Source organism: Emys orbicularis, chromosome 2 (assembly GCF_028017835.1).
Source record: "Emys orbicularis isolate rEmyOrb1 chromosome 2, rEmyOrb1.hap1, whole genome shotgun sequence".
Classification (NCBI taxonomy): domain Eukaryota; kingdom Metazoa; phylum Chordata; order Testudines; family Emydidae; genus Emys; species Emys orbicularis.
In genome coordinates, this window is record NC_088684.1 from 198,597,669 (window position 1) to 198,624,864 (window position 27,196).

General features: G+C 42.3%; 1 protein-coding gene across 1 annotated transcript in view; it reads left to right on the top strand.

Moving 5' to 3' along the window:
- The window catches only part of TPK1 (thiamin pyrophosphokinase 1), a 512,062-nt gene that overhangs the window by 330,407 nt on the left and 154,459 nt on the right, over positions 1-27,196 (top strand). The window contains exon 8 of the mRNA XM_065399761.1: positions 12,508-12,654. Within this exon, the coding sequence (XP_065255833.1) occupies positions 12,508-12,654 (147 nt within the window). The remainder of the gene's footprint in view (positions 1-12,507; positions 12,655-27,196) is intronic.

Below are 27,196 nucleotides of genomic sequence, written 5' to 3' on the forward strand. Positions count from 1 at the left end.
AACAGCATTCAGCCCTTTCACAATCAAGTTTCTAACCAGGATATGGCACAGAAATAGCACTAGAGATGGAGGATCTCCATAGTCACAGAGAGGGGACAAAACATCCATGCTCATATGACCAATCTCTTGGGAGCTTTTGACACTGTTGATCAGAAGGTGTTGCTGACTTGCATATAAACTATAATAAGACTGAACTGTACAGCACTACACTGGTTTTGCCCAGTCTTCTGAGACACATTTCAGAGTTTTTGGTCAAACAGCTGTTCTTCCCTGAAAGCCTACAAGTGAAGTCATGGAAGGATCAGACTTCAGTCATATCTCCTTCAGATTTTTCGCTAAGGGAGATCATAAGATGGAATAGGTTCCAGTGCCATGTGTGTTTGAAAGTTAGCTGACTGGAGCTGAACCCAGGTAGAAAGGGTGAAGCCCTTTGGGAATGGGCCCAGAGCATTAACCTTACCATCTACAGGAGGACATTTTTCCCTCTGTGTGCCACAGCGCACAGTCTCAAGGTTACTGTAAGATATGAAGATGGCAACAGAGGTAAGAGAGGCCTTCTTTCATCTGGTTATCGGGAGATTGTGCTCTTTCCTCTTTAAAAAAACCAAGCCACCGTGATCCGCATGTTCATGATATCCAGTACTATGCTGATGAGCACAATATGAGAATCTAGATAGAATACAGCCAGGCACTGACTGTGAAGGTGCTTCAAAAGATTTGAGAGTGGGTGTTCTGTGTGATTCTTAACTTTGTATTTGGCATCTCGATACCACAGTGATGGTCATAGTAGAAATGTATAGATAGGAAACCCTTTTCACCCATTTCACACTGCTTCCTAGAGCCCTCCCTTTTACCTGTTCCTTCAGGGCTGGCCTTACCATGAGGCGAACTGAGGTGGCCGCCTCAGGTGCCAGACTGTGAGGGGGCGCCACTAGAACCCAGAGTGTAGAAAATTGTGTCTGCTGCTGGTACATATGTATTCTCTCTGCTTTAGATGCACAGAGATGGTGGAGTGCTGTGCTGGAGGAAGGAGGGCACAAGAGACATAACAGGCAGGCAGGAGAAAAGGTGAGAGGGAATAACAGAAAGCAGCAGGAGCTGCAGGGAGAGAGAGGAGGAGGAGCCTCTTGTGTACCTCTCTAGCACCCCCAGGAGCCTGGATTGATTTAACACCAGCTTCTCAGGGAACTTCCTGTTTCCTCCTGCTTCCCTGAACCCACTTGAGGAAAACAGGCAGTCAACTGAAGTAGTAGGAGACAATTAGGCCCTTAAAATGCTGATATCTTCCCTCACTCAGGCCCTGCTACTAGCCTGCTTATTTGTCCCCTTCAATTGAGTGCTGAGAGCTACTATAGCTGGCACAGAACAGCAGTCATGAGTGAAAGAAGAAAACGCCCCCCTGGGGCAGCATTCAGAAAAAGAAAGAAAGCAAAGGAAGCTTTTCTATCTAAGCAGGAAGGAGCTCTCCTGAGATACATAGACACAAATGTTCACGATGAGCCTTCTGGTCCCAGTGAGGATGTGAGTGGAGATGCCTGATCTTCCAGTTAGAGTGCAGGTGACCTGGCAGCTACTGCAGCATCCATATCTCCATCTCAAATGGATGTACCCATGCACATTCCTGAAGAAAAGTGTAGATCAGAGAAGAGTGTGGTGGAGGCGCAAGAAACAGCTGCTGTTGAGTTTAGTTCCTTAAGTCTAGATGATCCAGGACTGTGGACCCACTTGAGCAGTAGCCTGAGGGACTTCCTTGTACTGCATGGGCCACGGCAAGTGAAAAACATCATGTTCCCCAAAGACAATGAAAATAGAAGTTTCCATCCAACACATTACTAGTGTGAAATCCCCAATGGTAAAAAAGTGGAGAGGCCATGGCTTATGTACTCAAAAACCCAGAATGCTGCATACTGTTTTTGTTGCAAACTCTTCCAGTCTAATGTTCCAGCCACATTGGGTGCTACAGGAACAAAGAACTGGAAAAAATCTGGCTAGAAATCTGGCATACCATGAGAAGGCAGCAAATCACCAGAGACCATTCCATAGGTGGAAAGAGCTTGAGATGAGACTAAGGTTAAAGGCCACCATAGGTGATCAGCATCAAGAGAAGATTGCATCAGAGTCTCTTTACTGGCAAAATGTTCTGAAAAGGCTCATTGCCATTGTGAGAATGCTTGCTACCCAAAACCTAGCGCTGCGCGGCACTTCAGATCAGCTGTATATGCCAAACAATGGAAACTTCCTTAAAATTGTGGAGCTGATGGCTGAGTTTGATGCTGTACTCCAGGAGCATCTAAGAAGAGTCACCACCCAATAAATGTACACACATCTCTACCTTGGAAAAACAATTCAAAATGAGATCATACAGTTACTGACAACAAAAGTCAAACAGAAGATTGTGGCAGAACTGAAGTCAGCAAGATATTACTCTGTTATTCTGGACTGCACACCTGACATCAGCCATACATAACAAATGACTTTAATGGTGCGTTTTGTAACAACAACAGAACCTAGTGAAAATGTCCCTGCAGTGGTGACTGTCAGAGAGCATTTTCTAGAATTTATTGACAATGATGATACTACAGGAGCTGTAGTATCATCAAATGTGCTTCTTAAAAAGCTGGAAGATACGGGAATTGTGATAGCTGACATGAGAGGTCAGGGCTATGATAATGGTGCCAACATGAGAGGAAAGAACAGAGGAGTGCAGACACAGATCCGAGAGTTAAACCCTCAAGCTTTTTTTTTGTCCCATGCAGTTCTCATTCATTGAACTTGGTGGTCAGTGATGCAGCATCAGCTTCTAGTGAGGCTGCTGAATTTTTTAATGTAATTCAAAGCATCTATGTATTTTTCTCTGCATCAACTCATCGATGGCAAATTTTGGAGCAACATCTGGGAACCTCCTCTCTGACACTGAAACCACTGAGTGCCACACAATGGGAAAGTTGAATGGAGGCGATAAAGCCTATCAAACACCAAATTGGGAAGATAGATGATGCCATAGTTGCCATTATGAAGGATAATGCTATGACAGGAACTGTTCGTGGGAGAACAGTGGAAGAGGGAAATGGAATCACCAGAAACATACCTAACTTCAAATTTCTATGTGGCTTAGTGTTGTGGCATGACATACTGTTTGTTTGAAAAAAAAATGTTGTAAGCAAGAGACTCCAAGGTGTTGACCATGATCTATCTGGAGCAATGGAACAACTGGACAAAGCAAAGTCATACCTACAGTCTTTCCGGTCAGATGAGGGATTTCAAAACTTCTGAAGAGTGCACAGAAGTTGGCAGAGGAACTTCACACTGAAGCTATTTCCCCACCCATTCAAGAATACAGAATCACTGAAGAAGACGACATTTTGATTACAAGGCATGGGATAATCCCATAAGAGACCCCAAACAACAATTCAAAATTGAGTTCTTTAACCAGGTGCTAGATTGTGCAATACAGTCGGTTTCATGCAGCTCAAGGAACACAGCAGTATATTTGGGATGTTGTATGATATTCCAAAACTCCTCACTATACCTGAAGAAGACCTACACCAGCAATGCAGGGCTCTAGAGACACTGTTGACACATGATGACATGCGCGATATTGATGTGAGTGATTTAGGTGATGAACTCAAAGCCCTTTCAAGATACATTTCAGCAGGATCAACTCCAAAGGCTGTTCTGGAATATATGTGCACAAATAAGATGACCATCTTCTTTCCAAATGCTTTTGTTGCTCTGTGCATACTTCTAACACTTCCTGTAACAGTTGCCAGTGGAGAACGCAGCTTCTCCAAGCTGAAGTTAATAAAAACACATCTATGTTCTACAATGACATAGGAGAGGCTGGTTGGCCTTGCAACCATCTCAATAGACCATGAGCTGGCCCAGACTGTGGAACTTCAGCAGGAAGCAGTTCAAATCTTTGCAACCAAGAAGGCACGGAAAGCATCACTTTGATTATTCAAACAGAGAAAAATGCCAGTGTTTACTATGCAGACAAGCAAAGTTATATTTGCTGTTCAGGCATTTGAAAGTTAAGTGTTACCGTATATACTCGATCATAAGCCGGTTCGTTTATAAGCCGACCCCCCCCCCCCCAGATGGATACGTAAAAATGGAAAATTTTTATAACCCGTTCATAAGCCGACACTATAATTCAGGAGTCAGCAAACTTTGGCTCCTGGGCCATCAGGATAAGCCGCTGGTGGGCTGAGATGGTTTGTTTACCTTAAGCGTCCGCAGGCACGGAGGTAAACCTAAGTAAACAAAGTGTCCTGGTGCGCCAGCTGCTTACCCTGACGGGCCGGGACAGCAACTGGTGGGGAAATTTTTTTGGGGGGGAGAAGCTGGGAGTCAGGGGAGTAACCCCTGTGACCACACCCCACATGACCCCACCCCTAGCCCGGGACCCCCACACTCTCCCCATCCCATCCCTTCCAACCTTATCTGGGGAGGGCCAGGGAGGATGTCTCTGACCTGGCTGCAGCTGCTTCGGAGGCTGGGGGGAGAGCAGCGTGGCCGGAAGTGGAGAGACTCTGGCCCCGCCTCTTCCCACCTGGCTCTGCTGGCTGTGCTGCCTCTCCTTGCTCCCTCTGTTGGGGGGGAGGGGCTGTGTCCCATGTCTCCCTCTCTATACCCGTTCATAAGCCGACCCCCTTCTCTGGTGCTTCCCTTTTTTACTAAAAAAAAAATCGGCTTATGAACCAGTATATACGGTACTTCAAATTTTTGAACAAGGCCTTTTAAGTTGTTAGTTCTCCTTTATTGGGGTAGGTAGCAGAGCAGTACCATGAGAGGAGTAGAACAGGAAGAAGGCAGAATTGAGACCTTTCAAAGTTTTGGCCCAAGCAAGGAGGTATGGGGGCGTCATCCCGCCTCAGGTGCCAAAATGTTGTGGGCCGACCCTGTGTTCCTTAAATACGCATTCTTTAATTACATAATTAATTTCTTGGTAATTAACCTGTCCACACAAAAAAGAAGAAAGTCAGCGAGACCAATGTATATGGAGGAATATTGTTTAAAGCCAGTTGTACATTTAAATAGTCTCAATAGGAAAGGTAGCAAAAACTAGGCAACTTGATCATGGTGTGATGGCAGCCTTTGTTCCCTGTGGTTACCATGTGTTCAGAATCAGGTCTTAATTGTGCGAGAGAAAAATCTAACAGCCTCTTTTGAGCTGCAGGTACAAAGTAATATGTTTTTGACTCCCTTGCTGTATTATTTTATTGTATGTTAGTAACTCCTGAAATCCTTTGTGTCGTGAATTCACAAGTACATCATTTAAAGACCGCTACATTGGTCATTAGACTCCAGTTGTTTCAGAATTAAAGTGAGTTGTCCTGTAAAATGCTAAACAATATGGATGAGTCTTGGAGAAGGTGCAGTGGGTGTGTGAGGAGTACAACCCTGTCCACGCACAGCTATTAAATGGCCATGATTTCTAAGGATTTAAACTTCAAAAAATATTTTGTATTTTTATTGCTGTGAATGGAGAACACTTTATGAAAACAAATTGTAGATAAAGGGCTGATGATCAAAGTGAAGATTTGCTGGAAGATGCACTTTAGTTAAACACAAGTTAGGGAGCTCATTAAAGGGGTATCTGGGTAGAATTTTATGGCTTGTGTTGTACAGGAGGTCAAACTAGATCTAATGATTTCTTTCTGGCCATAAAATCTCTGAATCTGTGAGAAGTTCTGGGCTTTGGAATTCATTCCTCTTTTGCCCCATAGTCTGAAATATTTCTTGGAGGGGGGGGGGGTTGTCTGTGTGTCTGCGAGGCATATCCATTGGCATATCAAAGACCGGAAAACGTTTCTTGTTTTGTTGGTTCATGATTTTACTTTGTAAGTGGAGGTTATGATTTTTGGATGGTGTGGATGTGCATTTTGTGTGTGTGTGTGTGTGTGTGTGTGTGTGAGAGAGAGAGAGAGAGAGAGAAGTTTGCATTGACACCTAGTGCTTCAAACAGATCCTTTATAAATCAGTATATCGTCTGCACCTGTTTGTCGCTGCTGATGCCAGGATTCTTTTGTAAGGCAGGGACGCCGACAATCAAAACAACAAAAATCTGACTTCTCTCTTTCTGCTTTTGTGATGCTGCACTGTCTTCACTTGCCTACTCATCACAGTTCTATTATATGTCTTCCCAAGTCCAAATAGTTCCTGAATAACAGATATAAGGATCACGTGAAAATTAATATAATCTTTTTTCACCCAACCCTGATATTTTATAGTTTTGTGCTCAGCAGGATATTCCTGTGATGTTTAAAACACTAAGGTAGAACTAAACTTTTTTTTAAAAGTACTGTATTGTACACTAATCTACCTAAACAATGTAGTGCCATTATTTTTAGTGGAATAATATTTTAGACCATTTTTGTATAGTACTATAGTACACTTTAATAGAAATAGAAAAACCTTATTTTTTTAATTAGAAATCTTTTACCAGTATCACAAAATAATTCAGCCAGGACTTTACAGTATTGTTTTCAATAGGTCCTATAGTTCATGACAAGAGGTATCATTTGTGTACGTATCTGAGAGCAAAATTCAGCATCCAAATTGGCAGCTTTGCAATGGAGGGAAATGTGTAGTGTATGAGGAAAACTAGCCAAATTTCCATCTCTCTCCTCCACCCCAAGTTAAATAGTGTGTACTTACCGGTAAATATTGTCAGGTGTAATATTAAAATTGCAGCATAACAGTCCAACAAGTCAAAATAAAGTGTGTTCCCTTCCATTTTATTAAAAGACAGAAAATATCAAAGTCAAACAAAAGAACACAATCCTTCCAGGTTCCCATATGGTAGAAAACCCATATCATAAAATTAAAGAGCAGCTCTCTGAAAATTGGCTCATTGGGGCTAATTAAAGCCCCAATCTTATAGCTGACCATATGTTGTATGCAGGTCACCCACTGAGCCTTTGCAGAGCCTCTTTGATGTCAGTGGAGCTCCAGACGGGTATAACAATCCACTCACATGCTGTCAGTTGCGGGTTTGGGGCCTTTCTATTGTTAGTGATTTAAAGGACTTCTTTTTTTGTAACAATATAACATCAGATTCAGCTTTGTTAAATAGGAATTGCTGCCAGTCAAACTAACACAGTTTGTTTCTACAATAGAATCAATACAATGAAAAAGGTAGCATAAGTTAGCCAGAGATCTAGGCTATATAACTTTATTAAACAGAAGACCAGTAAGACAAGCAGGGAAAGTGGAGGAAAACCCAAGATTATGCTGGTTCTATTTTAGATTTGTGTGATCTTTATCAATATAGGAAAATAGTGCTTTCTCCATTGGAAGGCTCTGGTTATTTCTCATTTAAATGTGCACAGCTAATAACAATTATTACATTAGTTCAATGTTGTTTTTTCGGGGGTAGTAGCAAGGCTGGGCAAACAGGGCCCACACCCAGGACACCATATTCAGGATGGTGCCACAAGGGGCTCGGGCTTCCCCTGGGTGGCTGTGGCCGGACGCCTGTCTTCTCCGGCCCCTCCCCCACGCTGGGACGGCAGGCTTCTCCTCGACCTCCCCACCCCCTCGCTCCTCAGCCGGCCGGCTGAGAGCTCCAGCTGGTCACTGGCGGCACGGCCCACCGCTCGCTGTCCAAAGCAGAGCTGACTCCCTCCCTGCCTGCATCCCTGCGTCGCTTGGTCTCCAGCGGGGGCCAGCCAGGCCGGGGTCAGGAGGAGCGAAACTTCCACATGGGGGGGGGAGCCGGACCTAGCAGGGGAAGAGGGGGAACTTAAGGTGACAGTGCGCTCACTGTCTCTCAAACTTCCCTCACACCCACGTATACCCACACCCACAGTCCCCCAACACAGATTGTCTCTCACACACACACAGTCTCACACTCCTCAACACACACTCTGTGTCTCACACAATCCCCCAACACACAGTCACACACACACTGGCGCTCTCACACACACACACACACAAACACACTGTCACGCATACACACACACACACACTTGTATTATTACTGTTGGTATTACTGCTTGCTACTTCCCGTCAAAATGCGTGGTGAGCCAGGAGTGGCTAGGGGCTGCAGGAGGGCCGTGGGCTCAGGCAAGATGCAGCCACCATGTGACAGCGCCAAGCGCCAGGCACCACAAGCCACCGCAGCAGCACAGAAGTGTGGCAATACACCATATACCATGCCACCCTTACTTCTGCTGACAGTGGCCTAGGAATTTGCTAGTTGTAGCAGTTACTCATTGTGACATTATCTGATTAAAACATGACCATGTAGATCATCGTTGCAACCACTGTAATATTTGCAACAAATCTTGTACAAAATGTGGCATGTAAGATGTCTATGAAAAGGTTATGATTTGCTGAATATGCTATTTGTCTGCAAGTATCATTTTTGTATTTGAAATTATGAGTATTGGCTCTATACCTATATTTCAAATGCTTTCTCCTGGGGTAATGCCCACAAGGTAGTTAGCCAGCACATCTTGGAAGGACTAGTCAAAGTAAGTGGCTCATCAAGGGACACTTAACTAGGGTGACCAGATGTCCCGTATTTAAGACCTTCTGCAAGTGTCCCGACTTTTTCTTAAAAACGGGCAAACTGTCCCATATTTTCTGTCTCTCTCCCTCTCTCTCTCTTCCTCCCCCCCCCCCCCCCCCCCCCACCAATCAGTACTGGTGGGTCCTGCTGCTGGCCAGATCCCTGCTCGCCAGTCATCTGCCCACCAGCGGTGAGTGGGGGGGATTCAGTGGCCGATGATGCGGGTAGGTGTGCAAGGCTGATGGTGGGACCCTTTACGTGCTTCCTCCCTCACTCTCCTCTCCCTGCTTTGTCCCTTTGCCCCCGCAGCTCCGCTGCTCCTCCATATCTTCCCTCGCCCCCGGCGGAGTGTGTCCCGCTCCTAGTGCTGAGCAGAGAAGCAGTCCCTGGTCAGAGCGTTCAGCTCACCAACAGCCTGGTCAGAAGGCTCCTTCCTTCCCCCACGGCCTCTGGTTGGGCAGGCACCCCAGGAAAGTTGAAGACCCTCCGGCCTGGGGCACTGGCCAGGAGGAGCCCAGCCTTGCATGTGCCAAAGCCCCACACAGCGCTGGCCTGGGGAAGCCTCTCCACCCCTCAGCTAAGCTGTGGAGTGGCTGGAGGGACATAGCAATTTCCAGCCTGTTCACACCCTGAACCTGCAGGCTCCACAGCAGCGCCCCACCTCCACCCCCCGGGGCAGGGGCTTAGCACCTCTTCACCACCACCACCACCACCACCACCCTGTCCCGGGTCCTATCCCCAGGGAGCCTAGGCCTGCTCTGTTCCCTGGGTACCCTCCCCTGCTGACTCACCTCTTTGGCTGGGTTCACTGAAGCCCCTGCAGTCAGGTTTCCTGGGCCGTGGAGCACAATGCATCCTTCAGGCTTAACCCCTTCCTGTAAGCGCTGTAGCCGGGGGATAGGAGACGGCTGGGTTATGTCGGTGGTCAGCAGCAGCCTGGAGGTGTTAACTGCCTTTCGACACTGTGTGGGCAAGAAGGGACAAGCTACTTCCAGCCACACGGGAGGGGTCAGGGGAGAGATGACATGGGCCAGGTCATCCCTTCCCCTCCTCTGCAGTTGGAAGCAGCTCCCATCCCTTCCCTCCCTCACAGTGCCGAAAGGCTGCTGGCAGCCACATTCTGGTGTGAACCCTGGCAGAAATCTGGGGAGAGGGGGCATGTGACCCTGCGTTCTCCCCCCCACCCCCCCCCCCCCACACACACACACACACGTTGCCTCGGGAAGACACAGTGCCAGGTACCAGGAGAGGCGGGTCCGTCCCGGGTGCCCAGCCAGGCATGGAGGGTTGAGAGCGCCGGGCAGAGGGGGCTGGGTTGGGTGGTCACATACCCCCTCCCCACCATGTGTGAGAGAGATGTACGGGAGTGTGTGTGTGTCACCCCTCCCTGTGTGTGTGGGGGGGTAGGGTTTGTGTGTCACCCTTCCCTATGTGAACCCTAAAGCCTTAAGGATAAGAAAGTAAATAAAAAGAATCCAACTAGCAGTATTTATTTTTAACGGGCTCAGTCAACTTGATGTTAATTTGAATGTTTGTACAATTGATTGCTGTTGAACTCACCTGAATAAGAGTAATTTTGCCAGGTATCCCGTATTCAGTATAGGGAAATATGGTCACCCTACACGTAACTCACAATGGACCATGGGAGACGCCCATCTACACTGAATGGACTTTCCTGTGGACATTCCATATGAAGTATAAGTAATGGCCCAGAGGCAATGCCGGGGGGGCCCCAGGGAGCCTGTAGGAGCCAAGGGTGGTGATTGGGGGTGGAGGGGAGGGCACCAAAATACAAGTTCACCCAGGGCACCATTTTCACTAAGGCCGTCCCTGGGTAGTAGGAGAGGTGGCAATATTCTTGACTAAAGGAAAGGGGCTTAATTTGCATGCAAACAAGTATGCCACAATCATAAAGTCTTAGCCCTTGTAATAAAAATAGAAGCTGATGTTTATTAATATATCATTCCAGATACATGAAGTACCATTATGTGGCTCATGGGTTGCGTAAAATGTCATGTAGTCACTCTGGCTGTAGACTAAAGCTCTATAAAACTGGAAATTCCACCAGATGGCCATTTCACAGCAGACGTAAAAGTTTTAGAGCTGCGTTGTGGCAAGGCCCTAGTTACGACTAATGTGAAAATAGCATCTTTTAAAAAAAGTCATTACTGAGCATAACTGACCTATGTTATGGTACTACTAATAATCATAGTTTACATGTAGATGATACCTTTTGTCTGAGGGTCTGGAAACCCTTTACAAAGACTGGCAAATGTTCCCATTTTACTGATAAGGAAAGATACAACATGAAGAGGTTGTGCCTTGCTTGTTGAGTGACAGAGTTGAGATTATAACCCAGTCTGCAGACTGTGACCTATTCCAAGCAGTGTTTTCTATTGGCCAGGCAACTGGACAGGTGACCTGAATGTTATTCCTGGCTCTGCCCCTGACTTGCTATGGGGAGAATTGCAGGTCACTCAGGGCAAGATTCTGCCATCCTTACACTCACCAATACTTAACTGATTGAGTAGACCGAATCAATTGAGGGTTTGCTCCTGAAGTAAGGTACTCTGCAATAAGGGGGTGAGAGCATATAACCCGTAAGCATTTATTTGCTTTGGTTTCCCCATTTGTAAAATGGAGATTGTAGGAGTGGGACTCACCCCTGCGGCACCTCCTGCTGGTCATCCTCGGGAATTAGCTCATTTTCTAGCCAGGAGCGCCCTCTGCAGGCCAGTGATCCGCCTTACCTCACTCTGGCCCCCATGTCCCTCCCAGGACCCCGGTGCCCCTTCACTGGGTTTCTGCCCCCCCTTGCAGAACCCCTCAGTCTCAGGGTTTCCCCCCCAGGGGAACCCCCACCCACTAACCCCACCTCGCCTCAGTGTACGGCTACTGCCAGTCACCATCTAGCCCCACCCCCTGGGGCAGACTGCAGTATATGCCACTCATCACAGGCAAGGTTGGGCTGGACCTGCTGCCTCTCTCTATAGCTGGGCTGCCCCTCTGCAGCCTTGGTACTGGTCTTAGGCCCTCAGGTAGGCCCGCAGCCTGGGGGTTTTCCAGGCTGGAGCTCCCCAGCTCCTCTAGCCTTACCCCAGCCCTGCTCCACTCCCAGTACCCTGCTCAGCTCCCTAGCAGCCAGACCCTTCTCTCTTTACAAGCAGAGAGAGACTGCTGAGCTCCTGGCTCCCAGACTCTTATACAGGCCAGCTGTGGCCTGATTGGGGTGTGGCCCAGCTGCGGCCGCTTCCCCAATCAGCCCAGCTTTTAGAGCTACAGCCCTCTCTAGGGCTGCTTTCAAGCCCTCCCAGGCAGGAGCGGGTGTCCACCCCGCTACAGGGATAATACTTATGTTTGTTAAAGTACTTTGAGATCTCTGGATGAAAAATACTATGTGCATGTGTGATGTTATTAGCTGTTCTTTCGTTATTAGATTAACCATCACTGACCATGAATTTATAAAGCATTAGTCTACAGCCCTAGCAAATACATGAAGTTTTATTAACCCAGGAGTCACATAATAGTATTCAATGGTACTAGAACGACATTAATATCAGACTCTGTTTGCTATGGGAACACAGAGCAAGTGCCTCTACAGATAGTATCTTCAAAAGTGTCCTCAGCTGTGGCTGTTGGGTTTAATTCATGAGCACATGGGCAACTAATGTGAGCTAAAGGACCCCTCTGAAGATTTGGACTTTTGAGCTGCCAGTGAGTTCACCAACACATAGGCACAAATTAACTGAAGTCACTGGAGTTGCAAATAGACCAGTAATAGCCCATAGATAGTTAGAAGTCGCCAGCAGACAGATGGCCAAATCCTGGAGTAACATTCCTGTTCCAAAGACTGTTCATCTGGGTGAAAACCTCTGAAGTTAAAGCATTGTTTGTGTTCCTGTCATATAAACTCTGATATTTTGTTTTGTATTTAGAGAACTGTCCTTAAAGTTCTCCTTTTTTTAATTTTGATTTTTTTTTTCTTTTAGATTGATATGATTGTGACCTTGGGTGGACTTGGAGGACGCTTTGACCAAGTCATGGCATCAGTGGAGACTCTCTTTCATGCAACTAATATCACTCCCACTCCAGTTATAGTTATTCAAGAATGTTCCCTCATCTACCTACTTCAAACTGTAAGTGAAATGAAGTGTGAGACCCCAATAAACATGACCCTGCAATTCCAACAGTCAAAACTGCCTTTTCCCTCAGCAAGGCTTCACTTGCTTCAGGATTGTAGAATTAGACTCTAGATTTAAAATATATTTCTAGCAGCTGGGAGATGACCTATGGCCGCACCCCTGCAGGAATGGTATATTTTGCACCTTCTGTCTGTAGAGATCAGGATTAACTCACCAAGAACAGATTTTAAATAGAGGGTGGGAAACTGAAAAAGTGAAAATTTAGTAAGAGCTAAAACTTTATTCAGTTTTGTAATTGGTTATGAATGGAAATATCTTTCAACTTTTAAATTAAATTCCAATGGAATTAAACGTAGCTCCCTCTCCCCTTTGTTTTTCATTTTAAACAGAAATATATGACTGTCACATGAGAGAGAAACAAAAGGGGAAAATTCAAGGGCTTGACAAACATGTCAGACAGAATTCTCATATAGTCCGAGTGGTGCAATTTATTTTGACAGAAATCCAGATGTGATTAATGAGGGAATCTATTTAGAAATGTGTTGATTTTGTGATGTTCAGGTTTTTATCCAGTTATTGATTCAGAAACTAACACAAATGATATCTTGTGCAGCTTTCACTTTTAAGAATTAATTTAGAAGCAAAAGCTGAGTAAAAGAGCTTTTTTTCTAACAGCTACTTATTGGCTTCTGTTTGGAAATATTTTTTTCTGATGGCTGGATTTCTAGAAGTTTAACTAGCTATACACTTCTATCCAGTTTGTCTTATAAAATGAGATTCACTGGCAAGGTTGATGACCAAGCCTGCACTATGCATGCATGCTTCACTGTAATCTGAGAGGTATTAATAGGGTTCTATAAGAGATTGCAGATTTAAATCCACAGAGGCGAATTCTACATTATCAACATGAGGCACTCTGTCTGTAGGAGGGATGCTGGGCACAGGAGCTCATTTGCCACTATGACAAGGAATGACTGTGATTATTAGTTGCAGAGCTAAAAGGCTAGATACCGAACAAAGTGAGGAAAAACCTGGGCTGAAGGATAATTGCGATCAAATCTGAAAGTGGGAAGTAATTTGCCTGTGAGTGATTTGCACATACTGTACTGACACTAAATTAATTTTAGGAAACTTTTGAGAAGGCTAGCTAGAGCATTTTGAGGAGTTTCAATAAGATTAGAAATGCCCAGTTTAGCATTTAAAATATTTGCTTTTATCATGTAGCTATTTTAATTCTTTGTTTTTTATAAATGGCTTCTAAAATGTCAGAGCTAAGATTATGTAATTTTGAAGGAATAATTCACCCCCCTAACAACTTGAACAAAAGTCCTTTGTATCATTATTACTTATTTGTGCAGTGTGTTAAGTGGGGGGTTTTGTTTTACTGATAATTTTTTACCCCTTTATTACACTTTTACAAAACGTGTTAATACTGTTTTTCATTGGCATAGGCTAATGCTTCTTTCACTCAGTTTCTGGCTGGTGTACAGCATTGCCAGCTGATGACTTTTATAACTCCAGGCTGTTTCTAGTATTTAGAAATAAAGGGCAGATTCAGGGGGCAGGAATCTTACAGCAATCTTAAAACTAACTGACACACAATTCCATTTCATTGCTGGTTTAAACTTGTCATCTCCATTATCTTCCATTCTTTCGGAAAATAATTTTAACCCTCTGTTTTCCAGATAAGGTCAAATAAGTAGTTTATAAATAGGAATAAATAATATTCCTATATTGGAAGTACTTTCTTCCTATTCCGTTCAATTTAGGTTTACATTATGATAGTTTCTCTTGTAAATAGCTATGGAAAATGACAGCTCTTTTTGCTTTGTAATTTAAAATCAAGGTAGGAGAGAATTAGAGCACAGTGGGAGATGAACTGACTTTTTTGAGATAATGCAAGTGAGGAACAAAAGAAGTGGGATAGCATGATACATGAAGACAAATTATAAAATTGATAAGGATATCTGTGACAGATGTGGCAGTGTCCTGCAATATTCTTGAAAAACCCTATTGAATTAAGTTTAAGTATCTTTGGAGTCCATTATATTAAATGCAAAGGTTACGTATTATTGTGGGCCTGGATGATCAAAGGACTATACTGAACAATGTGGCAGACAAGAATGATTTGGGGGGGGGGCAGTATGTGTGAAGTGGAATTCCTGGGAAATACTTGGGGGGAGATGAAAGCAAATGCCCTCCACCTGTTGTTCAAAATCGAAACCTTTGGAAGCTATGCCCTGAGGAGAGATCCATTGTTTGCAGTTCACCTGTTCCTGGAGGCTGGAGCTTTTAAAGGCCCAAGCTGTATAAAGAAACAGGTTGATATGCACAGTTTGCGTTCTTGCTCCAAGCTGAAGCTGTTAGGAATTTGTAACCACAGGAAAACCTCTTTGTCATATTTAAAGGACGACCTCCTACCAGAGGCCTTGTTGGAGTGGGGGTGATCTCTGGTAAGCTTATTAGTGTACGAGTAGGTTCTTTTATTGTTTTAATGTTTTCTCTCTGATGCTTTCACCTTAAGAATAAATATGCTTGCTTAGAAAGAGTTGTGGTAATTTATAACTGTGGGCAACTATGATGTTGATAGCCATTGAAGGAAAAGCAAAGCACTGACGCTGGCCTGTTTGGGTAGTTTGGCTACCTGGGAATAATACAATGTAGGCAGGGAACTGTGTAGCCTGGAAAAATCCCAGTTAGGTAGGGAAAAGATAGGGTTTTCTGCCCAAGAGAGGTGACGACTGGGAGCCGAAGGCTTAAAAATAGGTGCCCTTGCTGGACCACAGAGGGAGAACACAAGACAGTTTCCCTTAACTGTGACAACGTCTTGCAAGGAAATCTTTCACGTTCATGTAGCATGCAGATCGGAAAGCATTCTCTCTTCAGGAGGAAGGATCCATTTTTGTTGTTGGGTTTCTGGGACAGCAAAGTATGAGCAAAAAGCATTTTAGCTCCAAGATAAAATTAGACTCTTTCCTATTAACATAAGAGTATAGTATAGTTCTATATTATGTATCCTCCCTATATGTTGTTTGTTTGTTTTTTATTTATAACCAAAATGGAGAGTACACCTACCCCGTGCTGTACACATCTTTGACATAGTTAGAAACAGGGTGACATTAACATAAAGCCAGCAGCTTTCCCTAGTCCTACCCCTCAGAAATAATCAGCAGAGATAATTTTGGGGTGTGACTATCTTGCCTCACCCACAAACACCAGTCTTTATCATTTTTCTCATTCCCCAAAAGCCTGAATAAACGGTGATCCTTTCATTGTGCCCTGAAGATCAACAGATTTGGAAGCCACTGCTGATCCCAGGGCACTGGTGTCATCTCCCATTGAGATATGCCACTTGCTAGGGAGGCTGCCACAGTCTTAATCAGTTTAAATTTCTGGATTGTTTTAAGATGTAGCCCCAGATAGAGTTAATTGCAGGAACCTGTATTATAAATTAATATATCTATCAGAGGACAGAGGATTTTTTGGTAAAGCATTTATAATCCCTGTTCATACAATGTGTTTTTAAGTATATGAAAGTATATAACCTAATCAATTTAATGTCAGTTTTTTATACTTTTTAAGAATGATCTCCTGCCTCATTCATTGTGAATCTTAAAAGAATCAATTGACAGATTGAATTCTATGTATGGCTGAATTTGTAGAAGTGGACAACATGATTAGGTCAGGAAAGCAGCAATGCCGCTGGCTCATGTTGTGCCCTTAGTAAGTCACTTAACCTCTCTCTGTGCCTTTATTTACCTGTCTGTAAAATGGGTAAAATAATACCTTTAAGAGCTTCGTTTTTAGCCGAACACTTGTAAAGCACTTTGGTTTCTTCAAAGGAAAGATTGCATACTAGTGGAAATTATTTTTTTTTAGTATGTCACATTCCTCTGACTATAAATAGGGAGGCAGAGTAGATGCTCCAGCAGGTGACATTTCCTTTGAAGCAGTTTCCAATGTGATGATTTAAGCAAAAAATTAAAAATAGGATACATATCTCTGCACTGAATAGTGATCATATTTCTCTCTGTGGTGAAAAAAGAATCCTTAATAAGGAATAATCATTTCTTATGAGCAGGATATTTTATGTACTAGTCCATACTTTTTATGCTTGAAATTTTGCTAATGTCAATTACCATTAGGATATACCCTGGCTGAAGAACATTAGGCCCTCAGAGTCATGTTTATCATGCTACCCATGCTCAGTACGAATGGCTTAAGGTTTCACATACATACTTTCTCATTTTCTGGTACTGTGCTTCTCGGGAGTACAGAAACATTAGCTTCTGTACACTGAGCATAAATTATCTTTTATCTGTGAGTTTTATGGCAGTTTGTAATACAAGGTAATAGGATTTATGACCAAGAAATGAGAAGATGTCCAAGAGTTAATGAGGCATGTCTTTTCATTATACTGAGCGGAGTTCCGTGTTCCCCTTGCAGGATTCCACCGTTGAGATGTGGGAAGAAGTATTGCTATTTGTACTTGAAAATATGTTGCACAAGAATACTTTTGTCAGTTATCTAACTCTCCAGAAATGCTGTTTTGACCTATTTCTTCCATGCTGTGTTGTACTTCCTTGTGTTTTTCCTTCCCATAAGAAATAATGAGGAATATAATAATGGTCATAGAAACTGAGGAAGGAAATAGAATGCTGATAATATTAGGAGTGTATCCCTTCTGGTTAAATCTAAGGTCTCGGGGTCAGGATTCCTGTGTTTTTTTTCTCAGCTCTACTGCCGACTCAGAGTGTAGTCTAGGGCAAGTCACTTAACCTCTGTGTGCCACAGTGTTCCCATCTGTAAAGGGAGTGAAATACAATTACCAGACTGGGTGTTGTGGAGTTTACTTACTTGTAAAATACCATAAGATCCTGAGATGAAAAGCTCTACAGAAGTGCAAGATAATGCTGTTGGTAATAGTTGTAATAATAACTAACAGGCTTTTAATTCGCTTCCAGATCTACACCTACAAAAAAAGGGGGGGAAGTACCATTTCTTCTTCATCTCTACAGATTTAGGCTCTGATCCTGCCAGTGACTCCACACGGGCAAACTCATATGCCTTTGAAGTCATTTGGGCTCTGCACAGTGCAGGGTTTTGCAGGACTGGGGCCCAAGTCCATCCTCTCAATTAATAGGCAAACTACTCAACAGAGGCAAATGTCTGCCTGTCTTTCTCTCACTCTCACACATACACACATGTCAAGTTCTGTGAACTGATTTCACACCAATCAAAACTTTTGCTCCTTATGTGACTAGACACAGTCAGTGCAGCACGCATCAACAAGAAAAAATATAAGATTAGGTACTTGCTCTCCTGTGGTTTGTGGTTGCAATTTGGTGTGGCAACATCTTTTTGCCTTGTTTGCCACTATGTCCCTGCTTGTATGGTAAAAGACAATGGGAAATCCAGATAATATGTGGTCAGCCTCTGAGTTTCCCTCATGCGTCCAGTATCATGAATTTCACAGAACAGGTGTGTCTTAAGCTACGTCTATACTTAATCTAGGAATGTGATTCTCAGCTTGAGTGGGTATACGTGTGCTAGCTCTGATTGAGCTGGCACATTAAAACTAGTGTAGCTACAGTAGCGCAGGCAGTGGCAGCATGAGCTAGGTTTGTACTTGAGGCAGCCCTAATGGTGGTGCTGCTGCCACTGCCCATACTACCATGGTTAGTACCACTATTTTTAGCCTGCTACCTCAATGAGCAAGTATGTTTTTCAGGTGGGAATCACGCCTTCACCTCCAACTCAGAGAAATGGTCTCTGAGGAGTAAGCACAGATTATTTCCCTACTGCCTTTCTTCTGATACAAGACTGTCTCTAAGGTCCTGATTTCACTCCTATTGAAGTTCCTAATTGGCAGACTCAATTCTTGAGTCTCTCCTCATTCTTCCTCCACAAAATTTTGGAAATCAATGTCTATTTTGAATATACTCTTGGCATATTGTGAGGGTAGTCTCATTTACAATGAAGCCATGGTAGCCTGAGTGAAAGAGATCTTTAAGATTCTGCTCTAGAGATATCAAAATATTTATTTTCCTCCTCCTCCTCTAAGGTTGCGTCTCGTTTAGTTTTTCTGTTGCTAGCATGAGGACATCACCACTCTAATCAAAGCAACGAATCTCTGTTCTTCTACTTCCAAAGACCTCTTTTTGTACAGCTGGCCTAATTCAGGACCTTGCATTTTATGGAGTTCTTAAGGATAAAATGGACTCTTCCTGAGAAAGCAAATCTTTCTGTGGCTATTGAAGAAAATAAGGCATTTCATTCCAGCTGAATGGCTGATGTCTAAAACTAGCAACAGTGAAAATGGACTGAATTCCTCCTCTGGGAGTCTGAACCTTCACTGAGGGTTCTGGGATTGTTGTGAAATACGTTATGTTTCTAAGGCTTCATAAGACTGATATACTAATGCCTTCCAGAAAAGGTTATGATACACTTTAATTTGGCTTGCTTAGCAGGTGGATTTATACTTGAAACAATACTGAATCACTTAAAGTTCTCCCCTAGTTATTGGCTACCAAAGATGGTTCCAGAGGAGTGAGGGTCTGCTTGAGGAATGCCAAAACAGAAGTATCTAGGAGAATAAAGACATGATAGTAACTCTGGCCATTTTATTTTACCCCTAAAGCTGGGTCATTTTACATTAGCTTTCCCTGCAGTCAGATTTAATCATGATGCTCTAATCCCAGTACTGGGCAAATGTCTTGCTGCCTCCAAAGTCTTTGGATGTAGCTAAGCCTGTCAATGCAAGGTACTTGCTTGCCTATTTACAGGATGCTCCATCCATATACTGAAAGTTCTTTCTTGCAGGATCCATGTCTTTATATGCATTTGTACAACACGCCTCTCAGCTGGGGTGTGAGGGTGATGTTTATGTAAATGGGTATATAGTAATATAAATATAGTCCTAATTAAAGTCTTAAAAGTGCCAATACTCTTGCTCCCTCGCTTCTTAAGAAGCTCACCCTGAGGAATGCACTATTTCCTTGCTGAAACAGAAACTTCATTTGATATCACAAGAAGATAGCTTTACCCAGCTTCTACCCTTAAAAGAAATGAGAGTCAGCACTCCAACACTTTTATTTAGAAAGAATTCCTTTCCCGCCCAACTCCTGTAGGAAAATATCAGTGGGCTAAAAGTCATTGGATTCACTATTGTAGTATTGCAGCTTTGATGACACTGTATAAAAGTGGCCTACAAAAGCCTCTATTTCTTTTGGTCAAGGCTGTGTAACTGTCACCATTTGTTTCCTGCATCTACTGAATTCAGTTGATCCAGATGTGATTAATTTTTTCCCATTCACATTTTAAGAGTTGGGTGGAATTTATGAGCTATCCTACTTTTTGCTGTTTCCACAGGAAAATCTAAGGGCAAATTTCTCATACTGATACTTTGTGTAGTTGTTTTATTCCAGTATGACACATGATTGCTGTCAAATAAATTTACAAATATTAAATAAAAACAGTGTTAAAAATATCCTTGTAAACGCTGTTATCCTTTTGAATTGCATAATTAGTATCAGTAGAGAAATGCAGTATTACACCAATTTTCAGAAGAGTGTTTTAGAATAATCCTGAATTTTGTGAGATGGTATAATTCAAATGTGTTGACAGAGCACTTTGTGTAGGGTAAGTGGAGGGACTGTTTGCAGTGTATGACAGCAGATACTTACAAAATGTTTCTATTTAATGCAGGCATACGTGTAAAATATTAAAGATTTTATGTGCCTTGCATACACAAATAGCCTATACTCATGCAAGTGACTGCTTTGAATTCAGAGGTCAATTTGCGTATGTAAGAGCTGTTAACATGAGTAAGGGTTGCAGGATAGGGCACTAAATTGCAATGAAACTTGAAGACAGTGCTTGCAGGATGCTAGGCTTTAACTTTTAACATGGGCTTGATATATCCAAACCGCCACTATCAAACGAGGTACATTTTTCATTACTAAACAAATCCTCTTTTAGCCATATTTTCTATGATACAAGGGTAATATCCTGTGGCCAGTTAGATTAATCACGCAACTGTTGTTCCTATTAACCTCTGATTAATGCAGCTTCCAAAGAGTATACAGATTTAACTAGAAATGAGCTAATTAGATTAATTTTGTATTTCTAAAATCTGGACTGTGGTAGTCAATACCCAGATTTCACTACTTTTCTATGGTTCTGCTATCAAATATTCAATCTTTGTCCAAACTTCTAATTAGGTCCCACAGCAATTCATACATGAGCATATTGGAGCATCCTGAATCTAATAAAGTTCTTCCTGGGAGATTGCTTACTTCTGCTGTTGACCCTAGCTGTTGTAATGGGACTCTATTAGTATTTTAATAACTGATCCTTCCAGTTTCATGAAAACAGGATGCACTGTATCGAAAAAAGCTTTCTGTTAAAAGACTAATTTTCTTAGGTCTGGGATTTTCATGTTGGCATTGTTGCTCTTCACTTTTTTTGTAATCTTGATTTTTACTAACTTCTTTTTGTAGTACTCTGATACCGTTCATTTGTGTGTGTGATGCAATATGAACATTTTCCTTTGCCATACAAACAATTCTTCATATATGATGCCAGACTGGAAATTGTTCAGCAACTTCCTTTAATTTCTTTTTAAATGAATTTTCATTAAGTTATATTTGAAAAATAATAATACACTCAGTACAGTAGCCTCTGTGATATTTATTTTGACTTTTTCGACACTGTCTGCATATTTTCAGGTTTTATTCACTGTGCCGCAGACTTTTGTATTGATTAGTTCCTGACTGCACTTCAGGACTTATGATGGGTTGAGGGAAACAGCTGGAAGTATGGGCAGCTGGGTTTGTTAGCCAAGGAGATATGGGGAAGGCGACCTAAAATTGTAAGATAACCACATTAATTAGGTGTTTCTACTAAAAGGGTCAACAATGAAATAATATGACTGTTACATTGTGGTCTTCAGGTTTCAGAGTTAACACCCCATTGAGACTGATGGGAATAGATCATACCTCTCATGTTTTGTCTTGCGGTCTGTCTACATGCAAAAAAGATACGATGCTAACTCGGATTAAATAGCAATGAAGACTTGGCAGACCAGATTTTAACTCAGATTAGTTCAAAACCTGGTTCCTCTATATGCTTTTATGTGAACTGCTAACCTCAAGTATCAGGGGATAGCCGTGTTAGTCTGTATCTACAAAAACAACAAGGAGTCTGGTGGCACCTTAAAGACTAACAGATTTATTTGGGCATAAGCTTTCGTGGGTAAAAACCCCTCACTTCTTCAGATGCATAGAGTGAAAGTTACAGATGCAGGCATTATATACTGACACATGGAGAGCAGGGAGTTACTTCGCAAGTGGAGAACCAGTGTTGACAGGGCCAGTTCAATCAGGGTGGATGTAGTCCACTCCCAATAATAGATGAGGTGTCAATTCCAGGAGAGGAAAAGCTGCTTCTGTAATGAGCCAGCCACTCCCAGTCCCTATTCAAGCCCAGATTAATGGTGTTAAATTTGCAAATGAATTTTAGTTCTGCTGTTTCTCTTTGAAGTCTGTTTCTGAAGTTTTTTTGTTCAGTGATAGTGACTTTTAAATCTGTAATAGAATGACCAGGGAGATTGAAGTGTTCACTTACTGGCTTATGTATGTTACCATTCCTGATGTCCGATTTGTGTCCATTTATTCTTTTGCGGAGGGACTGTCCAGTTTGGCCAATGTACCTGGCAGAGGGGCATTGCTGGCACATGATGGCATATATAACATTAGTGGATGTGCAGGTGAATGAGCCCTTGATGGTGTGGCTGATGTGGTTGGGTCCTCTGATGGTGTCGCCAGAGTAGATATGGGGACAGAGTAGGCAACGAGGTTTGCTACAGGGATTGGTTCCTGGGTTGGTGTTTCTGTGGTGTGGTGTGGTGTGTGTAGTTGCTGGTGAGTATTTGCTTCAGGTTGCGGGGTTGTCTGTAAGCGAGGACTGGCCTGCCTCCCAAGGTCTGTGAGAGTGAGGGATCATTTTCCAGGATAGGTTGTAGATCGTGGATAATGCGCTGGAGAGGTTTTAGCTGGGGGCTGTATGTGATGGCCAGTGGTGTTCTGTTATTGTCATTGTTGGGCCTGTCCTGTAGTATGTGATTTCTGGGTACCCGTCTTGCTCTGTCAATCTGTTTCCTCACTTCCCCAGGTGGGTATTGTAGTTTTACGAATGCTTGATAAAGATCTTGTAGGTGTCAAACCGGACAGTCCCTCCGCAAAAGAATAAATGGACACAAATCAGACATCAGGAATGGTAACATACATAAGCCAGTAAGTGAACACTTCAATCTCCCTGGTCATTCTATTACAGATTTAAAAGTCACTATCATTGAACAAAAAAACTTCAGAAACAGACTTCAAAGAGAAACAGCAGAACTAAAATTCATTTGCAAATTTAACACCATTAATCTGGGCTTGAATAGGGACTGGGAGTTGCTGGCTCATTACAGAAGCAGCTTTTCCTCTCCTGGAATTGACACGGCCTCATCCATTATTGGGAGTGGACTACATCCACCCTGATTGAATTGGCCCTGTCAACACTGGTTCTCCACTTGCGAAGTAACTCCCTGCTCTCCATGTGTCAGTATATAATGCCTGCATCTGTAACTTTCACTCTATGCATCTGAAGAAGTGAGGTTTTTACCCACGAAAGCTTATGCCCAAATAAATCTGTTAGTCTTTAAGGTGCCACCAGACTCGTTGTTTTTGCTAACCTCAGTTAAAAGCAGAGTTGCCATGTGTCCACTACTATTTTAACCTGGGTGAGCTAATGTGGGTTAGCTAACCCAAATTAAGAACACTTATTTTTTCTTTTCTTTTTTCAGTGTAGACATACCTTTACGCTCTCTGCAGACAGGCAGACTGCAGTGAGCAGTTCAGATTCTATTGATCTAGAAGATTTTATTCATAACAAAAGGGCCAGAAGAGTTTTTCTTTTCAGTCAACTCTTAGATTCTCTACTACAGCTTTGGAATACACTTGCTTTTCATGCATGCATATGCTTGTAACAATGAATTCATATTGATAATAAATACTGGAAGATCATCATTTTGCTTGGTTTATCCAAATACAGGAAGCAGTATCAATTCCAGATTTTGCCAAGAAAGCCTCAGTTAGAAGCCATATAGTAAGAAATAGACCTGGCTTACAGCAGAAATAAACAAGACAGCAAAAGAATGAAAAGAAAACCGAGGAAGTGATTTGCCCAAGGTCATGCAGCACATCAGACAGAGCTGAGACTAGAACCCAGGATTCGCCAGTGCTCTACCCAATAGACTACACTGCCTCTCCATAGAGCATCTTTTCCCCTATCCTACTGCCTTATTTGAGGTGAATTTCTCCTAAAAGGTTCTGTAAGGGGAAACATGATATTGTGGTTTGCTTCCCACTTCTAATATTAGCAGGACTCTCATGATAGGTGGGGGTATGTAAGAGGTGAGATTCTTCACCTCTATCCTCCATGTAATTTTGATTGAATGTTGTAGAGAAATTGGCAGGTGTCCTGGGATCTGTAATCTATAAAACAGTTGCTTCTGGAAGGAAAATAAATGTCTGAAAAGTATTTTACTACATGTTATTAAAATTGTAGAAGGGAAAAATGAGTACTTGTATTCCTAGAATGAATGTAAATGCCAGAAAAATTGAGATGATAGAGAATGACGTTCAATTATTATCTACTACGAAAACCAGAAAATTCAGAATGCAAAATACTCACTGATCAAGTCTTTAATGACTGACATTTTCTTTTACAGAAAAACAGGAAATGTTTTTGAAAGCTCAAATCTCAGAGTATTGAATTCATCCATACCCGAGTCCCATAACGATATTGAAAAATGTTATCTCTTAAATTTGATCCCATTGTAAAATTGCTCAGGCTTTTCAAAATCCCTTCTAGTATCAGTGTTAATTCTGTTTCTGCTTTCATGGTGGATTGAGCTATTTATGGATTGACTACATTTACTCTTATTGTTACTTTAGGATCAGCCTGTAAAGAAGGATTATATTCAGTAATATCTGAGGCCCAGGGGAGAATGCTATACCATTCTGATAAATGAGCATATGTCCTTACTGACTTAGTGAGATCTATTCAGTCTCACCACAAAAAGTGACTTTGAAATCTGAATTTTCTTCTGTTACTACCAACATGGTTTTATTATTCCAACCCATGTACAGATATATCCCCAGATTTGCCGAAGCCGTGCAGTTATCAGGTATCACCCCCTACAATGTCCTTCAAGGTGCTGATAGACACCATGCAGAAGGCTATCACCTTTAAGTTGGTTGAAACTGAGAGGGTTTGCCGATGATCAGGTCCATTGACTTCAGCAGGAACAGGTTCTGCCCTGTAATATTAACCATTGGAAGTATATATTTTTATTACTATCAAACAAAATATAATTTTGGAGATAAATGTTTAAAAAAACGCAGTGAAACTTTGATTACTCATTGTGTTCCATATTCCCTTAATGCTTCCCATTTTTATACTTAAATAAAATATGATATTCATATTGGTTACCAATTTTAATGATGATTTGCATCATAGAAATGTAGTGCTGGAAGGGACCGTGAGAAGCTCAAGTCCAGCCCTCTGCACTGAGCCAAGTAAATCTAGACCATCCCTGACTGGTGTTCGTTCAACCTATTCTTAAAAACTTTCAGTGATGGTGATTCCACAACCTCTCTTGGAAGCCTGTTCCACCATTAACCACCATTATTGTTTGAAAGTTTTTCCTAATATCTAAACTAAATCTCTCTTGCTGCAGAATAAACCCATTACTACTTTTCCTACCTTCAGTGGACATGGAGAACAATTGATCACAGTCTTCATTGCAACAGCCCTTAACATATTTAAAGGCTGTTGTCAGGTATGCCCCTTAGTCGTCTTTTCTCAAAACTAAAAATGCCCAGTTTTTTAACCTTTCGTTATAGGTTAGGTTTACGAAATATTTTGTCATTTTTGTTGCTCTCCTCTGGACTCTCTCCAAATTGTCCACATCTTTCCCGAAGTGTGGTACCCAGACCTAGACATAATACTACAGCTGAGGCCTCACCAGAGCTGAGTTGAACTGGAGACTTACCTCCCACCTCTCCTGTTAATACAGCACTCCTGTTAATACACCCCAAACTGATATTAGCCTCTTTTGGAACTGCATTACATCGTTGATTCATTCAATTTGTGAGCCATCATAACCCCAGATTCATTTCAGCAGTACTACCACCTAGCTAGTTATTCACCATTTTGTAGTTGTGCATTTGATTTTTGCTTCCTAAGGGCTTGTCTACACTGGCAATTTACAGCGCTGAAACTTTCTCGCTCAGGGGTGTGAAAAAACACACCCCTGAGCGCAGAAATTTTCAGCGCTGTAAAGCCGCGTTCCCTGCTTTGGAAGCCAGGCCCCTCGTGGGGGTTGGTTTTTTTAGAGCGCTGGGAGAGTGCTCTCCCAGCACTGTGCCACGACAACACAAGACATGTTAAAGCGCTGCCGCAGCAGCGCTTTAGTGTTGCCAGTGTAGACTAGCCTTAAGTGAAATACTTGGTACACGTCTTTGTTGAATTTCATCTTGCTCAATACAGATTAATTCTGTAATTTCTCAAGGTCATTTGGAATTCTAATCCTGTCCTCCCAAGTGCTTGCAATCCCTCCCAGTTTAGTGTCATCTGCAAGTTTTATAAGGATACTGTCCACTCCACTATTCAAGTCGTTGATGAAAATATTGAATAGTACCAGACCCAGCAACATCTGTGGTGTTCTTTGGCTTCTGAATGTGGTTTTTGAATGATTAGAATTTGTTGTAGCCTTACTGATATGTTTTGTTGCAGACATATTTTCCCATTTACTTTTGATGGTTATGTTTTTATTAACTATTTCCTATAGTCTAATCTTTATATAACTCTGTAATAAATGAAATACAATTTTTAAAAGAAGCTCAACAGCCAGGAGCATTATACTAGTGCAAAGGGCAAAAGTGTATTACTTGTACAGGTTAGATTTAAGCATACAGTAGTTAAATTCAATTAGACTTAAGCATGTGCTATGTTGAATCAGGGCCTGCAAGTTTAAAGGTATAGTATCCCATTTTCCATCCAGTCCATAATGCTAAATTAATCGGTCTGTCTTCTCTCTGTATTTTCCCATCAGTATGTAATACTCATTGAATTCTTCATAGGGAAATATCTAAACTTCACTGATTTCTACATCTGTTTCTGAATGGTTAATTTTATTAGAAGTTCCCATTCTTTGTTAATGGAATTACAGTCTTCAGTTTTAGTAATGTCAAACACCTGAGGCAGATGAAAGAACTACACCCAGAAGGGAATCCTTTTGATCTAACTCAAGGAATAAATTATCTGATGGACCAGTAATTAGCTTGCCTGGTTCCCATCTAGAAACCGAAGTGTTGGCAATAAAACAAGAACTTGCTTCTTGAATCTGAGCCATTTTAAGCCTCTTACATGTATTCTGCTAAAAAGTGTAGTACAGTAGAATGCCTTTCCTGAGGCAAATAGAGGC